The sequence below is a fragment of the Anolis carolinensis genome, chromosome 2, assembly GCF_035594765.1.
Source record: "Anolis carolinensis isolate JA03-04 chromosome 2, rAnoCar3.1.pri, whole genome shotgun sequence".
Classification (NCBI taxonomy): domain Eukaryota; kingdom Metazoa; phylum Chordata; class Lepidosauria; order Squamata; family Dactyloidae; genus Anolis; species Anolis carolinensis.
Genome location: NC_085842.1, coordinates 252,454,325 through 252,476,144, shown reverse-complemented (window position 1 = coordinate 252,476,144; position 21,820 = coordinate 252,454,325). Strand labels below are relative to the sequence as shown.

General features: G+C 37.7%; 1 protein-coding gene across 4 annotated transcripts in view; it reads right to left on the bottom strand.

Moving 5' to 3' along the window:
• The window catches only part of dapk1 (death associated protein kinase 1), a 118,352-nt gene that overhangs the window by 24,731 nt on the left and 71,801 nt on the right, over window positions 1–21,820 (bottom strand). For 3 of the 4 annotated variants that reach the window (XM_016990997.2, XM_003216510.4, XM_062972065.1), the window contains 12 exons: window positions 19,732–19,780; window positions 19,608–19,634; window positions 19,113–19,265; window positions 18,451–18,496; window positions 17,867–17,956; window positions 16,023–16,115; window positions 12,826–12,945; window positions 12,214–12,312; window positions 11,398–11,496; window positions 10,381–10,479; window positions 7,711–7,908; window positions 6,363–6,560 (listed from right to left, as the gene is read on the bottom strand). In XM_016990997.2, the coding sequence (XP_016846486.2) occupies window positions 6,363–6,560; window positions 7,711–7,908; window positions 10,381–10,479; window positions 11,398–11,496; window positions 12,214–12,312; window positions 12,826–12,945; window positions 16,023–16,115; window positions 17,867–17,956; window positions 18,451–18,496; window positions 19,113–19,265; window positions 19,608–19,634; window positions 19,732–19,780 (1,271 nt within the window). Of the gene's footprint in view, window positions 1–6,362; window positions 6,561–7,710; window positions 7,909–10,380; window positions 10,480–11,397; window positions 11,497–12,213; window positions 12,313–12,825; window positions 12,946–16,022; window positions 16,116–17,866; window positions 17,957–18,450; window positions 18,497–19,112; window positions 19,266–19,607; window positions 19,635–19,731; window positions 19,781–21,820 lie in introns of those variants that run through there. The other variant, XR_010003429.1, reaches the window with a different exon arrangement.

The window sequence follows — 21,820 nt, the reverse complement described above, 5'->3', positions numbered from 1 at the left end:
AAAAAAGGCTTTTAAACAATGATCCTCTCCATTTAACAGTTTCAGTATTTGAATCATATTATTATAATGACTTACCGTATTTTTCGCTTTATAAGACGCACTTTTCCCCCCTCCAAAATAGAGGGAAAAAGTCAGTGCATCTTATAAACGCAATCTACATCCAGGAAGGGAGAATGGGGCGATCTGTGCCGTCTGCGCGTGCGCACGGCACAGATCGCCCCATTCTCCCTTCCTGCACGCAGATCGCCAGGAAGGGAGAATAGGGCGATCTGTGCTGTCCGCGCGTGCGAACGGCACAGATCGCCCCATTCTCCCTTCCTGCATGCAGATCGCCAGGAAGGGAGAATGGGGCGATCTGTGCCATCCGCGTGTGCAAACGGCACAGATCGCCCCATTCTCCCTTCCTGGCGATCTGCGTCTTATCATCAGGTGCGTCCTATAAAGCGAAAAATACGGTATGTCTTTGTGTAAGTTGTATATTTTATATATATGACATTGCTTGTTGAACTGGAATCCTACCTGATACAAGACAGTGGAGGGATTAGCCAGTGTTTCATAAAAAAGTTCTCTTTGGTTGAACTAGCATCCATATTGGAAGGAAATAAGGAATGTGACTTTGTCAACTATTTCTACCGAGGATGTCAAGGATGTCAATTAAATTACTGGACCAGAGTGAAGAGTTCTATTTCCAATGTTACACCCTGTAGCTGAAAAACAATGCCTGTTGGACATGTAAATCACACTGCTAGGGAATGTCACCTTTGGGTCACCACAACCAATTAATCATTTCCCTCTTTTGTTAGTCAAACTATGGTGATATTTTCCCCCATTTCAACCAGACAAGCCTCCGTCAGCAAAATTATGTAAAATGATACAAGTAAACAATCCAAGGTTACTTTCCATACTTGCTAAAATTTGGTTAGGTCATATGATGCTGAACAAATCTTACCAAATAAACTCTGTTGATAGGCTTGTCTTAGGTTCACCATGGGTTGGAAATGCCTTGAAGGCACACAACAACAACAAATAACATAGTTTGATCAAGGCTCACAGGATGAAGCTTTAGGACATTTTATTTAGTAGGGATGATTTGATCTGTCATCTTCCCTCTTCAACTTTACGGTTCTCCCTGAAGATAGCTGAAATTCTCACAATAGCTGGCAGTCTCAGCAATGAAGGATTGCTATGTGCTATTCCAGTCACAATCCAAAGTATTTGAGATTACTTAAGATTTGCTTCCGGTAGAGATGTGGAAATGGCTTTAGAGATCAACATAGACAATTCTACTTTTGCTTTCGCCATAAGACAGAACCTGTTGCTGTAAGGACTATCCTGGTTTTCAAAATCTATTATACCACAGATTTTAAGTTAAATTCTGTGATGGCATGCCCAAGGCTATGGGAAAACTATGCTGTCTGGCTTAACTCGGGGGCTATCTGTATATCTTCTGTTAAAATTAAGACCCTTAACATACAGAGGCACTTTAGGCAAAATGAAAGCTAACCAAAAATGATTTTACTGAAAAAAGGAAGAACAAAGGGCTAACTCCACTCGGGAATATTGCAAGATAGCTTAAAACAATACATTACGAAAGGAGATTTTGCTGGTTGCAGTCATCTCTCTAGAATCCTTGAAAGTCTTTTGCCTCTGATGTAAAGCGATGGATTATAAGATGGTGCTTATAAACTGTCTTGCTCCTCTACTTTGTGAAACTTTAGCTGACCACAAGCTTCTGTTGTCTCTGGGACTGATGGTATATGAATACTACAAAATGCAGAGTTTAGTGCTAAGGATGCCTGTTTTGGATTGCTGAGCCTAGGGTTACCAGACAATGACCAGGCCTCTTATCACTGTAGCTTTGCTGCAGAAAGAAAAGAGTCTAGCAAGAGAACTCTGTGCAGCCAAATCAACTTGAAGGGCTCTTCAAGAGAGAATAAATGTTTCAAAAGTTAGCAATATGTGTTGCTGTAGTTCTCACATGTGTGTGTGTTTTTAAAAAAACACCCAAATGATAGATCTGTTGTCATGGGTACTTTCTGGCACCAACTGCAACATTTTATTCCCATCTTCAAAGATTTACGAGACATATCAGAACAGTAAGTTCCCTTCACTTCCCCATTATTTTTATTATCTAAAAAAGAGTTATACTATTGGAATATATCAGTGAGGTGGATTTTTTGAACTTACTCTACAACAATTAAGGATAAAAAATTAAAAAGGAGAAAAGTTGCCCTCTCAACTATAAGTAATGCTTCAGTAAACCATGCCTTGAGTTTAGTGCATGTGTTTTCTTAAAAACACTTTTGGAATAATCTTTGTACCAATTCAACTTATTTATACAAACAGTCCTCCCCCCCCCCCAAAAAAAAATAGAACAAGGGGATGCAGTGGTGATAATAACCAGCAAAACCTAGGGAACATGAGCGTATGCTTCTTTTGACCAATCTAGTTAAGTCTTCAGTTCTCTTCCAACACAACACAACCCATCCCACAGAATACAAGATTTCAGTTAAGGAATCTAGTTAGTTTCTTCTACTTCTTATGACCGGAGGATCTTCCTGAGTTTGCTTTCTTCTTTTTTGTACGAACCAAATAAGTAATATAAAGTTCCTTGGGTACTCAAAGTAGAACAAGATTCTGGAAAGGAAGTTTCTGTCACCCTTGAATCTATTTTTAAGGAGTATTTTCTATACACACAGTACTGGCAGCTGCTTCCACTTCCCCCTCATTCTGTGGTGTGCATGTATATGTGGATTATGGAAAGATCTTTACTGGCACCCTACCCTTTTTAAACTCTACTCTTTTGAAGACACACACAGAACATATTAACTGTCTACATCATAACACAATGAATACTTATTGGGTTGATGTTCTTTGTGCATTTTCTGCAATCTTCTCAGTTGAAAAAATCACCTTATTTGCACTCTTTTAAATTTAAGAATCAGTATAACACCACCAATGGATTAAAATGTCATCCTTTTATCATTTTTCTAGATGTTCCATTAAAGCATTAGGAAAAAATGTTGTACTGTGCCTTCAAGTCATTTCTGACCTATGGCAGCCCAAAGGTGACCCTGTCAAAGGATTTCTTAGCAAGATTTGTTCAGAAGAGATTTATCATTTCCTTCTTCTGAGCTGAGGGAGTATTACTTTCCCAAAATCGCCCAGTGGGCTTCATGGCTGAGCAGGAATTTGAACTCTGGTCTCCAGAGTTTTAGTGCAATGCTTAAACCAATATACAATGCTAGTTCCCATTATACATACATGCACCAATTTCTGAAGAGCTCCTATAGGAGACTGAACAAGATCATTTGCATGACACTCGATAGGACAGTACCTAAACAAATTAGTTGATATTAAGTTTAAAAATCAAGGATAATCGCTTCGTTAATTATGTCATTTCATGACTTGATATTCAGGATAAATCAGGGTTACAATGGCATCAAAAGCTCTTCACTATCTGAGTCAAGCACATGAATAAAAGCTTTCAGATGCTATTACTGGTACAAATCCAAAGAGCTCAAGTTCAAGCCAACTCACACATGTTTATAGTAGGTAAGCAGTTTAAATACAATTTTTAATGTAGGCAGAAACTTGTGTCAAGCCTCTTAGACCAGTCAAAGACTTTGAACCAGAAAATCAAGTCCTTAGCTATATTAACTCAGTCTTTCTGAAAACAGAGTTTCTATCATGGCTCTGCATTTAATTGCTCAATCAGTCAGGATTAAGCTAACACAATGGGGCAGAGGGCTCATTATCATAAGCCTTTTAAAAAGCTTGGCGGCTGGTGACACTTACATTTGAAAATAATCCCAATAAATGACTGTGCAGCCCAAAATCCACAACTTCCTCTGCTAGTTGTGAGACAGAAGGTCACTGAGGGTTTTTAGGTGGCAAGACTAGATTTGAATAATACTTTATAATACTCTCAAAATAAAAACTGTTAATATGTTCTGTGTGTGTCTTCAAAATAAAAAAAATATTTTAAAAGAATGTATGGAGTTTTTGACGTGCTATATAAAACCCACATTATTCAACATATACCTTCACTATGTAACATCACACTAAGATGGGATTCATCAAGGGCTAAATAAAGGTCCAAATTGAATTTGGCAAACCCTAAATGACATAAAACCTCTAGAAAAGCCTCAGAACCCACAATTAAATTGAGTGATATACTGTCCCCAAATTATAACGCAAATAGGAGTTTGGGTTAATTTCCTTGCCATGCCCAAATCCACCAAATAGTTAATCTTTAGTTGCAACTGGAATTTACATCATATCACTTCTGGGTCAATGGAAACATGTCTATTCAATAGCTTGGGGAAGCTTTGGGTACAAAAACTATCCCCTGCTCAAGGGCATTTGCCCGCCACCGTCCTAAAATATATCCTTTCATACAGAAAGGTTAGCAGAGCCTAAAAACACATAAATTAGCACCATGTACATTTGTTGCTGCTATTAAGTGATCTCAGGCAATTCTCACCTATGGTGACCCTAACATAGTGTTTTCTTGACAAGATTTATTCAGAAGTTTTATACTGTGTTTCTCAAGGAAGATAGTGTAAATGGCAACATAAGAAATAAAAGAAATGAAAGATTATACTTAAGAAGAAAAAGGGAAAAGGGAAACAAAACAAACGAAGCAGAAGAAGATCCGACTACACGGCAAGGAAGAAGAATGGAAGTAAAAACACCCCTCTTCCTTTTTATTTTTATTTTCTCCCCTGTTGGTTTTCACCATTTGATTCCCTTCCCTTCCTTTCTTCTCCATTTTAACCCCAATAGGTTTTTTCCCTCTTTTTAAAACTTTTCTTATTTTCTTTTTTCCTACTGTCTTCTACTTAAAATGTTCTCCCACTTTTTATGTATTCAAAACTTTCTCCTCTCTAATAAAAATATTTTTAAAAAGGAAGATAATGTAAATTACTACTCCACACTTACTCCATTACAATGGAAATATTCTCAAGCAATTCATACTCCTTTTGAGGAAAGCTATAATGTTAATTATTATTTTTAGTTTCAGACACTTCAAGATGCCCTTAGTAGTTATATACATGGTTGTAACAGGTTTACACTGCAAACTTTTAATGTATCCATGAGATTATTACATTTTATTTCCCTTATCCCCAATTAAAAATATGCTCTCTTTAGGCATTTTCTAGGCATGATTCAATGCCAGAACTTTCCAAACAGTGTGTTGTGACACGTTAGCATATTGACTGCAATGTGTGTAGGTGAATTACCTGAACGTAATGAGAAACTTCTGAGTCTATGGGAAATAAATTAGATATTTAAAATATAAATGAAAAGTTTTATGATATTTGTTGTGTCACCATACATTTCATTATTACAATGTATGTAAGTGTCCATGTCTCTTATAAGGGGTTGGTTTAACCTCTGGTTGGCTAGTAAAATTGAATTACTGTGTTGTGAAATGATGCATGTCCAGAGCCATCCTTAGGTAATTTTGTGTAGTAGGCAAAGGTAATTTTTGTGCCCCCTGCGGTGCGGGGGTGGGGCCGCGCAGTGCGGGGGTGGGAACAGGCTGTGTGGTGCGGGGGCAGGGCCAGGCTGCATGGGGGTGGGGCAGGTGTGTGGGGGGGCGGAGCCAGGCTGTGTGGGGTGCATGGCAGGGCCAGGTCCAGGCTGTGCAGACCACATGGCAGCAAGGCCCAGGCTGCGGCGGCAAAGGCCAGGCTGCGGCGGGAGGTGTGGTCAGGCCGCGTGGGCCAGGAAGCAGGGCCAGGCCGCATGGCGGAAAGGCCCAGGCTGCAGAGGGAAGGCCCGTCCTGAAGGTGAAGGAGGTGGGGGCTAGCGCCACCCTCCCGGGGACCTCGACGGCACCCCTGGGACGATTGCGCCACAGGCAAATGCCTAGATTGACTGGCGGTTGGACCACCTCTGTGCATGTCTAAAAGGCGTGTCACCAATATGATGTGATTGGAAAGTTCTGTATTATGATATGCATTCATGGAGGTCATTTATGTTTTATGTTCCTGCACTAAGTCCAGGAATATATCCCCCTTGAAAATGGAGGTTGTACTGTATTTCTTGGAATGAGTAGCTGCTTATTGCATAACAGAAGAAAACTAGAGAGTTGCTGCATCAGTAAACTGATAAAATTTAATTGCAAAAAAAAAAAAGCATTCGCGATATGTAACATCCAGGAACAAGGAAGCAGGATGACTGATGGCCACTGATGCATGGTAAGGAAGCACATGACACATGGAAAATATGTAACTTCTCTACAATACTGTGATTTCTTCAAAGAGAATACTTGAACCAATCTCACTGAACATTTAATACACATCCCCCCAATCTTGAGAAGTTTTGTAAAGTAAGCTTTTAATCATTATTACCTTATTAGTGACATCTATGTTGCAATTTGCTTCACAGAGTGCCATCACTATGGGCATGTTTCCATCTTTGCAGGCTACATGGAGAGGAGTGTTCCCATGTCTGTCTTGGAAATCTATAGAGCTTCCCTGACTGAGGAGTGTTTTAACCACTTCCATCTGACATCTTCGGACTGCCAGGTGAAGAGCTATGTGTCCATCCTAAAGGTGTACATAAAAATTCATGAAAAAATGCACTCAACGTATACATCTCTTTTTTACATGAACTCAGGCCCCATCTACACTAGCATAATGGGTAATAGTAACAACAACAACAACTACTACTACTACTTTATTTATATTCTGCCCTATCTCCCCGAGGGTACTCAGAGCAGTTTACAACAGATATCGGCAAACATTCAATATTGTGAGAGGCTGAACAAAGACAAATATAACTAACCCCACAAATCCCAAAAACAAATCCACATCTATATCAAAAATAATAACACATTATACTGCATATTACTAATATTATATATATAATATAGAATATAGAATTATCATAGTGTTGTATATTATTATATTGTACTATATTATTATATCACAATATATAATACACTACCAGTACATTATACTATTAGTATTATATAATATGTTGTACCATATCATAAGTTGTAGTATATACAATATACAAGTTGTAGTATATACAAAAATACTATATTACAACATTATTAATATTATACACAATATACCAGCACTTTTACATTACAATGTTATTATTTGTATATATTATTATATTGTATATATGGGCTCCCAAGTGTTGTTGTAGGAGACATGACATTATGGGGTAGGCTCCCATAATGCAGTTTAATTGCCTGATGAAACTTAATTGTATGCCAGTGTAGCTGGGGCCATAATGACTAAAAATCTACACAATAACATAAAAATGCAAAATATAATTTTGTAAAATACTGAATCAGAAATGCCTTCTTAAATAGAAAACAATATAGACAAGCAACAAAATCAAATTTCAAATGTTTGTTCTCTAATAGCTTTTACAGGTATGTTAACTAGTGCCTGAAAAATGACATGAAGTGGGCGGGTGAACAAGTGGATTGCTAAAAAAAGTGAGATCTGTAGCTGAATCTAGAAACGGATTTAAATAAGTGCATTCAAAACAGTGATTTGGCAGCACTGAACAGACTAGTACCATTATTTAGTGAGCCTTAATAAATTATGAGCAACGATCTGCAGTATTCAAGAATCATTGGGAAAGGAATATAACGTAAACAGCTGTGCATTATTTATAGATATATAAAACCATTATATAGGCAATTCTTTGCTAAATGTGTCTCATTCAACCGTAACTAACCTTGTCAGTCGCATCAAGGTCGGCGCCATGCTCTGCCAAACATTCCACAATATCATGGTAGCCTCTTGCTGACGCTGTCAAGAGTGGGGTTTCCCCTTCTCTATTTTTAACGTTCACATTACAGCCTGCCGTACACAGTGCTTTGGTAACAGGGTAGTAGCCATGCCAAGCAGCACAGTGCAAAGGTGATTCTTCTTCCTATCATTTTTGTAAAATAACATAATGATGATATTAAAAATTCCAGCATATCTCAGAGCTTCATTGCTTTCATACCACTTCCAATTATGACTTTATAAATCAATGTCCTAGTCAAATACCATCTTTTCAGAGAATGAAGCATTAAATATGTTGTTGAAGGCTTTAATGGCCGGAATTCACTGGGTTGCTGTGAGTTTTCCAATCTGCGTAGCCATGTTCCAGAAGTATTCTCTCCTGACGTTTTGCCCACATCTATGACAGGCATCCTCAGAGGTTGAGACTTCAACCCCTGAGGATGCCTGCTATAGATGTGGGTGAAGTGTAAGGAGAGAATGCTTCTGGAACATGGCCATATAGCTCAGAAAACTCACAGCAACTGAGTTACTCTGTGAAATCTAACCCAAAACTTAGTACGCTCCTTTCTAGTTCAATTGTGTAAAGGATGTTGTCCAAAGAACACAGCAATCTAACTCCCTGTTTGACCCGCTATTATCTGATTCTCTGTACAATGGTAGGAAGAATATGTTACGAATCTTACTCTGTGACTGTGATTGTCAGTGATTTATGCCATTGGTCTGACTACATTCCTTCTCAACAGCATAACAACTTCTGTGTGATTAATGTTCAAGAAGGGGCCTGTTGATGTTGTACATTTTATTAGCTTAATATCTATAAACACAAATATCCCTAAGAATTATGAAGAAGTTCCAACCATTAATTATCCTACTATTCTGCCATAACACAACCCTTGAAGAAACTATGCTGCTATTCTTCACATACTCATTATTTGCATCTGTAATATATGAAACAACACCCACATGGTTTGAGTAATGCTACCATGATTAAATGACGCACACCACTGCAAATGCTATACAGGGAATGACCTACTGAACGGTCACAATAAAAACAGTGTATATGAAAATGATTTGAAAGGAGTTATGTAAAATATTCCAAAGCTTCTTAAACTTTTCCGCATATGACACCTTTTGACGTGAGAATTTTTTACATGGCCCCAGGTATATAGATATATAAAACAGGTATAAAAACCAAACATTTATTGATAATAAAACAGCATTTGCAAGGATTACTAAACAGACCAGTTTTCCTTTTTATGAAGCACAGCTGAAGCATCTTATAGAGTCTACAATAAACACTGCACAACAAATTCATGTAAATGTATAAAACAGCCACTAGCAGATGGTTAGAAAAGTTTTACAGAAACTCAACATCTGGCAGAGGAGTGGTTAGATAATCCTTTTTATTTTATGAATGAAACTTTAGTATAGTTGTCTGACTCCATTTTGAATCTTTATCATTAGTAAACAGCCGAGGAAAGTCTGAGGTTCAATGTCTGGCATGATCAGAACAATTAAATTCCTTTAAAGCTGCTGCCAGTCAGAGTTGACAACAATGAGCAAAATGGACCAAAGATTTGGGTTGCTGTGTGTTTTCTGGGCTATATGGCCATGTTCCAGAATTATTCTCTCCTGACGTTTCGCCCACATTTATGGAAGGCATCCTCAGAGGTTGTGAGGTTGTGATTCTGGCCATGAAAGCCTTCGACAACACATTGGACCAAAGATTTGACTGAGTAAATGACAGTGTCTAATATTTATGTCAAGAATTTAAAAAATACCACCACAGATTCCTATCAAAACTTTTGATGAGACAGGTACTGTATATACTCATACACAAGTCAACCTCATGTATACATTGAGAACAGGTTTTGGGGCCAAAATTATGGTTTCTGTTATGTCCGTTGGATAAGTAGAGGGTCATTTTATGGGCAGGGGAAACACCAATGCCACTTCAGGGCCATGGTTGCTATTTTCCCGCACAGTCATTTGAAAAGGCCAGAAGTGGAGCTACGGTAGAGAGAGTGGGGGGGGGGGGCAGTGGATCTTTCAGGCTCTCCTTGGTTCGCAAGAAGATCCAACCAGTCCATACTCCAGGAAATAATGCCCGACTGCTCACTGGAGGGAAGGATATTAGAGGCAAAGATGAAGTACTTTGGCCACATCATGAGGAGACAGGAAAGCTTGGAGAAGATAATAATGCTGGGGAAATTGAAGGAAAAAGGAAGAGGGGATGACCAAGGGCAAGGTGGGTGGATGGTATCCTTGAAGTGACTGGCTTGACCTTGAAGGAGCTGGGGGTGGCCACAACAGACAGGGAGCTCTGGTGTGGGCTGGTCCATGAGGTCACAAAGAGTCAGAAACAAATAAACAACAAACAGGATGGGCTAATAATAATAATGCTTTATTTATAACCCATCCTATCTCCCAATAGGCCTTTTGTCACTCAACTTAGAGAAAGGGATGGTTCTTTTTCCTCCAGAATAGTTGAGGTACAGAACTCACACTGACCCATGGATAAGCCGGTCCAGGTTTTTTGGGTTGTTTAAGTAAAATTTCTATTTAGGACATATTCATACTTGACTGAGGGCAAAGGTTACTGCTGCTCACTACTTACCTTATCTTGAAAATTTGGATTTGATCCAATGCTACACAGGTAGTGAACCACGTCCACATGACCATACCGAGAGGCCACATGCAGAGCAGTTTCTCCAGACTGTGATTGGAAGAGATACAAGGATTAAATACCATGGCTGATGGTTGAATACTCTCACATTATGTGTGGATAAGAACTATAAACACTGAGGAGCATTGAGAGCTTGGTATTTTTGCCCTCATGCCACCTTCAAAGAAAGAAGACAATGGCTTGGATATATCAACATTTTAATCGACAAACAAGTGCATCAAGTAGTCATTTGTGGAAATCAGTTCTCTTTCCTGAATGTTTTGCCTATTTCTAAAAAGATTAGGTTACTTCAAGTTTATATTAAAAAATCAGCATGCAATTCTTCTGGCTTTTAAAATGTTTTTAAAGATTCAGAATTTTGAGCGTGGTTCAGTTTATCAAATTTTAATGTTTCTATTTATCATTTAAATAAATCATAAACATTCACCATCCTCCTGCTGTATGTGAGAGAAAGACAGAGATGCTTTGGCAGGCTATTTAAGAATTAAGTCAGCTATCATTGGGGTATTCAGGACTGGGAGAGAATCATATTAAGTCTGAAATAGTATTATTATTAAAAGATTAATGAGAAAAAGATAATATATCTTGCTTTCACATGCCATGTTTAACCCTTTGAGATATTCCAAACAATAACTTGTCCGGAAATACAGGAATTTTATACTGTCCTTCAATTGTTTACTAAGAGTGGCTTACAAGATAAAAATCGAATATAAACATTAGCATATAGATTGTTTTTTTTCTTTTTATTGGATATTACACGCATGCTTATTAAAAGGCACAGATTTCAGGCAGAGAGTCCTTGAAGGCAACCAACAATACCAGTGTTGAAAGCAATAAAATCAAAACCTTCTTTTAAAAAACAGCTTGCTTTAAACTTAGCACTGCATGGAAAAAGCACTTAAAATAAATCTCTTTAAAAATGCTAGAAGATGAAACATTTTCCTTTACCTTGTCTCTGACATCCAAAGGGCATTTGCTCCCATGGAGAAATTTCAGGGTTTCTACGTGACCATGTCGAGATGCCCAATAGATTGCATTAGATCCTGCCTGTCCGAAATATGTGATGATAATAATCAACAAAAGCATAAGTAAATTGCAGCAATCTGTTGTAAGCATCCTCCCTACATGTTTAGAATAATACTAAGTTCTAAGAAAAGGACTTTTCCAACACAGAAACATTTTCAGTTTAATCATTTAATATATTAAGTACAGTAGAGTCTCGCTTATCTAACCTTCACTCATCCAATGCTCTGTATTATCCAATGCAGTCTGCCTTTTAGCAGTCAATGTTTTTGTAGTCAATGTTTTCAATACATTGTGATGCTAAATTCGTAAATACAGTAATTACTACATAACATTACCGTGTCTTGAACTGCTTTTTCTGTTGATTTGTTGTAAAACATGATGTTTTGGTGCTTAATTTGTAAAACCACAACGTAATTTGATATTCAATCTCTCCTTATTATCCAAGGTTTTCGCTTATCCAACCTTCTGCCAGCTCGTTTATGTTAGATAAGCAAGACTCTACAGTACTTTCAAATTAATCTACATAGTTATTAACCTGATGGTAGTAACTGAAGGACTGAATAAAAGAGGGTAGGCCTGGGGCAACATTAAGTAAATTACTGAGCTGCAGGAATGTTAACTATCTAAAGCATTTGCACCCATATAAAAAAAAAGGGCTAAATTGACTGTGTCCTTCCAAAATGCACTTCAGATAAGTACAATGCTTAATTACCAGGAGTGATCAAACAATCTCCCCACCTTATCTTGGACATCAATCCGAGCACCTCGCTTCAGGAACAACTGAAGCATCTGAACATTCCCACATCCAGCTGCAATTAGAAATGGTGGTGTTCCATGCTATGAAAAAAAAAAGAAAGACATTAATAACAATGGCCAACATGCATTTTGGAGCCTCAAATTTTAGTCTAATTTCTGGGTATACCTAACGTGCTCATTACAAAAATGGCACCAACGTTTCCCTATGTTTTTGAAATACAGAATACATGGCACCTACCGGTCACCACTTGCTTGCCCATAGATGATAATGATAATAACCAATTTGTAAGAAACTAGATCTGAAGTAGTCTATCCAATGCACTTTTCTGAGTCAGTGTCCAAATAACCCCAGAAACAGGCCTAAAACCAAGACACTAATATAATTTTTGTTGTCTTGTGTAATTGGGTTGACTGGACTCTATTTTATACCCCTCAAAAATATTTTTCCAAACTAAGGTTGGGAAACGTATGGATATTTGGATGATTTCTTTTTGTCAGTAAAAATGGTATTCTTATGTATATTTTTAAAAATTTTCTCTGATGACATCCTACATAGCAAATACATTACCAGTTAGTTGGAGAAGCGCAACATACCTTATTTGGTTGATTGATGTCATAATTGGTTAAAGACCCCAAAAGGTGCTGGAGACCAGGAACGTTGTCATCATTGATGGCATGTATGATGGCTTTCATTACAAATGAATCTTCCTCATCCTCACAAATTAAAACAGAAATAAGCATGAAGTGGGGATGACACAGAAAATAGAGGAGAGAGAGAGAGAGATAAAGAAAAGGTTGGTACAGGCACTCCTAGTTAGAAATAGGGGTGAGGGAACAGGAAGTGAAAGGAAATCTCAATACATTTATGACATCTTTTTTGAAAGGGGAAAAGATTTGCAGATGAAAAATGCCTACGAAGTTACTGAAATAAAGCACTTTTCTTTCCAGGATAGATGTCATATATGAACACTGGATATAATGTATAAGACTAAACATGAGTTTCACATTTGTGAACATCAGCCCGTGTAGGTTTGATGAAAAATAAATTAAGAATCTAATCTTTTTAAAATTTCAACATGTACTCAGCTGATTCCCATCTTCTAGTAGCTAACATGATTTCATATTTCCTGATTGTTCCAAAACAGTTCTCAAAAAAGCACAAACTTTCCTTTCTGTCAGAAAGTTCAGCAGCTCAGTGGTTTAACTCACTGTGCCACTGGAGGCTCCACAGCTTATATATATATATATATATATACACACACACAACCCATATATATATCTGGAGTTACACTTAGAAAATGTACCTGTTTTGACTTACAAATTCAACTTAAGTGCAAACCTGCAGAATATATCTTGTTCATAAGACAGGAACTGCCTTTATTTGGAATTATTTTGTTTGTACCCAAAGGTAAGCCCCCCCCCCAAAAAAAATAATAACATCAAATTAGTCAACACTCCCTTATCCCTCTCTATTTTCAGGATGTTTCTGCCCTCTGTTCTATTTCCCTTCTGTTCCTCTGCATGTCTCCTTCAAGTGCTTCTAAAAAGTTCAAATTCTCTCTAGAATCTCAGCAATGAAGCAGAAGATCTCCGCTTCCAGACCCACACACTGCACACTCATGGAGAGGACAACCTTCAACAGCTCCCTCTTCCCTTCCCTTCCCTTCCCTTCCCAATCTTGGAGTCTTTTAAGGATTCTAATATTTTAAAAACCATCTTAAGAGCCTTAGCAATAAAGCAGTAGGCTCCTGTGGAAAGGTTACCTCCTGCTTCCAGCATAAATAAATACCAACTGAGTTATAGGTGCAAGGATAGGAAAGGAAGGTGAAGGAGGGACATCCTTGCAAGCTTTCCTTGGCTTGAATTTTTAGGCATGTGTGTATGTGTGGGCTGGGATGAACGTTTCTGGATATAGTAGCTTATCGTTCTCAACGGGGAAGCAGAAAGAACCTACAAGAAAATGTGTCAGATAATTCAGCTCAAATATATAGCCTGAAGGAGTCTGAAGTCTTCTTTTCCTGTATATTCATAACATGATATAGAAAGGTCTACTGCTTATTAATCTATTACCATTTTATAATTTGAGAATTTTTTAAAGTTACTTCAGTACAAGAATCAGCAGTGAGCAAGAGTGATCTATCCTTAACATTGTGTCAAACAGTGGTACAATTAGTCTTCAGTTTGTTTTAAACTTCTGGGCCACAAGACTGAAACTGATTTATTGAATGAATCAGTGTAAAAAATGAACAGCACATCAATACATGAAGTTTTGTTTATAAATATGTGGAAGTTAGCAGAAAAACAAAACAATAACATGTTGGACTAAGGCAGCACTCTGCAAAAATGTTGATGTCTTCTTTATTTTTCAGAGAAAATGTTTTCTTCATACTTTTAAAGACTATTTTAAAAGGGTTGAACACATGTAGATGTTTTATTTAGTGTAAAGTATGACCCCGGAGCCCCTGGTGGCACAGTGGGTTAAACTGCTGAGCTGCTGAACCTGCTATTAGAAAGGTCAGTGGTTTGAATCCAGGGAGCGGGGTGAGCTCCCATTGTCAGCCCCTGCTTCTGCCAACCTAGCAGTTCGAAAACATGCAAAGGTGAGTAGATCAATAGGCACCACTCTGGCGGGAAGGTAACGGCGTTCTATGCAGTCATGTTGGCTACATGACCTTGGGGGCATCTATGGATAACGGCGGCTCTTCAGCTTAAAAATGGAGATGAGCATCAGCCCCCAGAGTTGGACACGACTAGACTTAATGTCAAGGGAAAACCTTTACCTTTACCTATTATCTGTGGTTTCATTTATCCATGTCTGACAAAATTTGTCTTCTCTAGGTGTTTCCTAGGTCCTCCAACATGATATTCTTAGGCAAAGAAAATTCCTATTTCAATAGGAGAAGTACCCATGAAAAGTGCAGGATATCCTGCAGATATGGGGGTTATCTTGTACAACAGAATCTCAAAAAGTAATATTCTAGATTTACTGATCTTTGAATACAAATCTCAAAAGCCCAGCTAAAAAACAAAGCGGGAGGGGGATACAGAACTTATTCAAATGCAAAGTATTATCTTCCATCATCAAGGACATTGAAAACAAAAATTCAAATATGTGGGTTCCCTATTCCAAACAGGTGTGTTAATTAACTTCATGCAACTTTGATAAAATTTGCAACTCTAACATTATGGGGGTATAGACTCAAATGACGGAGGAAGTTTGTCATGGATGGGAGGCAGCATGGTGGTTTACAAATTACACTGAGGATACATCTACTCTCAGAATTAATGCAGTTTGACATCACCTTCATTGCCATACCTCAATGCGATGGAATCATGGGAGTTGTAGTTTTATATCTTTCGCCTTCCTTGCCAAAGAATAGTGGTGCCTCATCAAATCCCAGGATTCCACAGCATTGAACTATGGCATTTACACTGGGGTCAAAACTGCATTAATTCTACAGTGTAAAACAGTGTCCCTATGAATATGGAAACTGAGTAGGTGACCTGGTGCAAGGCACACTTTCCAAGTGTTAAAGGAAGGCAAAGACAACCAAATCCCCACTCCAAACAAATCTTGCCTTATGATTGCAAACAAACTCAAGACATACAACAATGACAATAACAACCATAGGAAGATAACTTATAGCATTGAGATGCTTTCAATAAAACCATGAAAAGTAACCATTGCAGTTACTTTAGTGAACCAAAATTTTCCAAATAATATTCCCTGCTAATGATGTTCAAAATGTTAACATTTTAAGTAGATCATCATAGTCTAGCCATTTACCTACCAGAGTGTCATCGCTCCTAGCCACGCTCATGTTACTTCTGGACAAAAAGGATCTTGATAATCTTTGGCATAGTGATATTAAGCGCACAGATTGCTTTTTGCAAGAGAAAAAACAAATATTTTTATGAAAATACAAGAAGTTATTACAGCAAACATTTTCACATGACGAAAATCTTGCTTCACTTTGTAATGCATTATGACATCAGCGAGACGTATAAGAATAAATTCTAATACAAGCCTGTAACAAATGTTTATAGTCTAAAGCCACCAACACAGACACATATTGCTCTCTTATTTCAAGAAACATTTCCTTTGTCCAGATTTGAAGCTCAGCTGATGCTCTTCTTTCTCCTTGCAAGAACTTAGAGGTCCATTATATACTCTGGGTTTCATCTCTTTCTTCCAAGTTGTCAACAAATATCTGCCATTCTCAGAATTTTCAGGGAAATCTTTGTTTCGGACCACTATTGGAGGGAGTGCTTCTCCCTATATGTGCCTGATTGAGGACTGAGGTATATTAGGGACTTATCCTCTGTGTGTCATCAGAGAAGTCTATACATTGTGTAAAGACATGGGAGAGGCTCTTCTCAGCTGTGGCATGCTGACTGTGGAAAACCTTCTCTTTTGGAGATCTGATTAGTACCAACTCGATTTGATGAAGCAACTAAGAATTTGGACAAATCACCAATGTGATTCTAGGCTGCATCAAGAGGAGTATAGTGTCGAGATCAGTGGTTCACAACATTTGGGCCTCCACGTTTTTTGGACTTCAGCTCCCACAGTTCCTAAAAGTTGGTAAACTGACTTGGATTTCTGAGAGTTGAAGTCCAAAACACCTGGAGGCCCAAAGGTTGGGAACAACTGGTCTGGATCAAGGGAAGTAATACAAACCTTCTATTCTGTATTGCTCAGATCTCATCTGGAATATTGTGTCCAGTTCTGGACACCATAATTCAAGAAATACAAGAACAATCTATAACAGGGGTCTTTAAACTTTTTAAGTGGAGGGCTGGTTCATGGTCCTTCAGACTGTTGGGGGGCCGGACTATGATGAAATAGTCCAAAATTAGGATTGTTGTTCAGGTTGTTTCAGACTTAGGTCAACCCTAAGTCTAAAGTTTAGGACAGGGGCCAGGTAAATGACCTTGGAAGGCCACATCCAGCCCATGGACCTTAGTTTGGGGACCCCTGATCTATAAACTGTCTGGAGAAGGGTGACCAAAATGGGTAAAACTGGATGTTGAATGGCCATCTGTTGGGCGTGCTTTGATTGTGTGTTCCTGTATGGCCAAAGGGGGATGACTGGATGGCCTTTGCAATCTTTTCCAGCTCTATGATTCTATATTTTGATTTAAGCACTTAGAAAAACCCTAACTGTTCATCAAAGCCTTTGATTTTCATTTAATTCTCTAAAATGTATCTGGTTGTAAATAAGAGTATTTAAATCTGTTTTAAAACTCATTAATTTTGCTTAACATTTTAAAGCTTATTGAAAATTTTCTAGAATTTTAAACTGCTTGTTTTACTTGACTCGTTAGCCCTCCTGAGAATTTTTTTCATAAAGGATGGGATAGAAATATTTAAATAAATAAAAATCCCTACTTATCTGCTCCATTTCCTCACTACAATGGAAATGCCAAACATTCCTCATCGGCAAATATCAGGCCGAATTACATTTTTAATCTGAATGTTAAACAAACCTGCAAGAGGTTCAAAGACTGAGCTCGTACAGCAAATTCTTTAAGGCATGCATTCATTAGCCTGAATATGGAAATATATTGTTACAAGTACTTTTCTCAAAGACAAAACTATATCCCAATATTAAAAACAGTGGTTAGACCTTACCTTCCATTTCCTTCGTGCTGCAAACTTTTTAAACTTCTCCATATTGACTGCTGATGCTTTTCTACTAAGTGCTTGAAGGGTATCTTTAGGCTGAGAGGAAATTAAAGGGACAGTTTGAAATGCAATACAGAGGAGTAGGAAGATGGCAGAACATTTTCTTTATCTACTGCATTCATTGACAGGCAAGAAGCTCTGGTGAAATTGGGAAAGAACTGCAAAACTATTCTCAATTTCCTCTTACAAATACGCGAGACGTGAATGTAGATAATTTGCATCAGGTTTAGTTCTATACTGGATCCTTTCCTTCTATGGTATTTCCCTACTGTCTGGTGTTGGTAATTATCTGGTTTAGTCTAAAATGTAAGAATCAACCACTTGAAATATGACTATTTTGAAGGAATGTCTTTCTCTCCCTCATGCATTTCCAGTTTTTCTAAGCACTTGCAAACCACCTGCTCCATTTTTGGGTAGCAAGGGAGATAAAACAAATCAGTGAGAGGTATATCTTTAAGAATATCAGAAGGCAAACAAATGTGAAAAACAAAAAAGAATGAAAGGAACAATCTGTACTTTTGTCAACTAACCTTGATCCAGGGATGCTGCAAGCTATCTTGAATTGTCATTCTCTTCCTTTCAAAGAAGAAATCAATGTTATTTTATTTGGTTACATTTAAATTTATATTTACATAAAGGTGACTCACATGTCTTACTATTTTATCCTAAAAATAACCCATGATGTAGTTTAGGCTGCAGGATAGTGGATAAGTACAAGTCAACCCATGAATTTCATGCTTAGTTGGGAACCAGAGATCTTCCTTGTCCTACTTCATAGCATCACACACTGTATTTAACACAGCATTCAACAACCTCATATGCTTCAGATATGTTGGACTCCAACTCCCAATAATCTCTATATATTTGAGATATGGTCCAATAAGTCCATACCAATAGGCTGAGGAAGGCAGCTATAACGTAATCTTCCTGAATATTTTTTAAACCACAAATACAACATATTTATGCAGCTCCAAATAACAGCCTGAGTAATAATAAATCATTATCTGTTAATTTGCTTCCATTTAATCCCACAATATAATGAATTGTGGAATTAATCTGAAGTCCTGAACAACTTAAAGGCATGGCACACCTGCTTTATTCCAAAAGAACTAAGGTGCCCACCAGTTATTCCGGTAACCTCAATATACTAAATGCATCCAGTATCATAAAATAAAGACTGGAAGAAACTTACTTTGGGTCCTTAATTAAAAGTCTTCTTATGAAATCTTTAGCTAGCGCACTGGTATTACTGAAAAATTCTTCCTCAAAGTCATAGTTCACTGCAGACACATTTGCTAATGTTTCTTGTTTACTTTCTCCAAGAAATGGCGATGCACCACTCAGGCTGTAAAAATGAAGTTTTGTCACAATTGTGATTATGTTTGATTTTAGGACAAATTCCAAGCTTGCCTGCCCTGTTGTACCATTGTTATTTTAAAAAATGATGTAAAACACAGCAAAATGTTCTAAACAAAGCTTTCATAATGCAGTTAGTACAATTGCAAGACATAGCTGCGCTAATCTAGATCAGTATACAAAAGGATCTTGCACTGTAAAACTTTTGAGACAAACTTAAAAGAAAAGGTTGGTGTCATAATTTTACCATTGTTAATAAACCCTACATAATGATAAAAATAGAATGAATACCATAAAAATAAAGAAAATTATGTAAAATTTTAATACTTACAGAATGTAAGTTATTACTCCTATGCTCCTGCAATGAAGAAAGAAAAAAGGGAAAAATACTGATCAGTATTCAAAGACACTGAAAAAATATGAATAAGTGAAGTTCCAGAAAACTGAAAACTTACCACATATCTGCCTCAAGACCCAGAGGTTCATAGTTAACTATTTCAGGAGCTAAGAGATAAAGTATATCTTTAGTACATAGCCAAACAACCACAAGATATATTGACAAGATTATGTAATCACTTCTGTTTTGTGGAGAAGGACCCTCTGGATCTTTAAATAACTCAAGCACAGTTATCTCCCATTTCCTTGAGAAGGTACAAGGATCCTTTTGGGTTAAATCTATGACATGTTTTGTATGGTGCATGCATGGTGCTTGATGTGAGATGGTTTGGGCTTTTGAACGGCACATAATCAGTAAACTGAACTACCCTCATTTCAATTCTGAATTCCAGAAAGAACAATCTCAAAAAAGAAAATGTGGGGCCGGAATAATCTACATTAATAAATCAAACTGCATTAGTACAGGCATGTGGGCTATCTGGTTCAAAATATGGAAACTATCCTGCTGATTGGGTCCAACAATTATATTAAAAATCTGTACAACATCCAACACATTTCTGGATAAAAATTGTCTTATTTCTGTCCAGTGAAATTCTATACAACTAGCTCCTCTCACCTGAACATGTGCACCAGTTTTGTAAATATCACTGCCTTCCATAATTACATAGATGACCATAATAACGCTTTCTCTGTCATTACCATACTTGTTATGGAATAGTCTTCAGAGAGCACTTACATGCCACCAGAGCTTCTAAAAGTTCCTTTATAGACTGCACATCCCAGAATCCAGTGACCTGGATGGCCAATTTTGCATGTTGCTGTTATTGTCATATTTATTTAGCAACAATGCAATGTATTCTAATACTGTCATAATAGGATGCTACACTGTAGACATCTGTTCCTTGTAAACATTCTTCAAGAGAAATTCTAGATTCATACATTTTCTCTCACTAAGAAAAGGTAAAACCAGCATACCAGGGGAACTAGTAAAAGTAAAACCATGCAAGCTCCTAGAGTAGTGGTTCTCAACCTGTGGGTCCCCAGATGTTTTGGCTTTCAATTCCCAGAAATCCTAACAGCTGGTTAACTGACTGAGATTTCTGGAAGTTGTAGGCCAAAACACCTGGGGACTCACAGATTGAGAACCACTGTTCTAGAGCATCTATGAGAAAATAAGTTCAAACAGTCTTATTAGGGTCAAAATTTAATTGCTTAGGACACATCCCATTCAAGGATATTTGTGGCTGCAATGTGGTCAGATGGAAAGAAAAATAGGGCTGGCTGTCTTTAGCATACTGATGTCAACCAGTTGACTTATCCCACCAATATCTTGTAGATATTAAATGTCACAGGGAAATACTACAGAATTTTGTGGAACACTATACTACAAAATTGTCATAGCAGTACACAACGTTCAGAGTTCCATCAACTGAGACAGACCTACTGAACAGGAGTGGAATCGCTGAAGAGCAGGGCCCATAAATGCAGAAAGACAATCCAGAAGAATAACCAGTAATATGAAGTGTTACGAAGAAGTGCAAAACAATTGAAGAAATTTGCTCTTTTTTACCAGGGCAACCCAAGCAGTTTCAGCTCCAGAACTAGGATGGAAGCCCCAATGAAATGAGACCAGGAAAAGCATAATCATAAATAAATATTAAAGGTGGGACACTTCCCATTCCCAATTTCTTGCCACCATCTGAAAGTTAGATTTGCTAGAAGTTAATCCGGAGCTAGATCATGAGGATTCAAGGACACTGTCAGAACGAATGTTATTACTAACTTATTAGTTGTCGAATCTCCTTTGGAGGCCTTGAAACAGAGGCTGAAAGTACCTCTTTGATTATGTTTTTCCTGCATGGCAGGGGTTGGACTAGATGGCCCATATGGTCTCACCAACTCTATGATTCTGATTCTAGTGAAACCCCTTTGCCCCAGAGCTGCTCACCTGTCACACACAAAAGGTCCTTTAGTGGAAGAAGCAAGAAACATTTTACAAAGTGATAAATTTAGTTTTTTTCTCTAGTTTTTGAACAGAAGTAATCACCGTCAAAAATGGCTGATATAAAATCCCAAAGACCAAACTATCGGTGTGTGAGTGTGGGTTTCTGTACATTTATTTACACTAATATTCAAACAAAGTGGGTA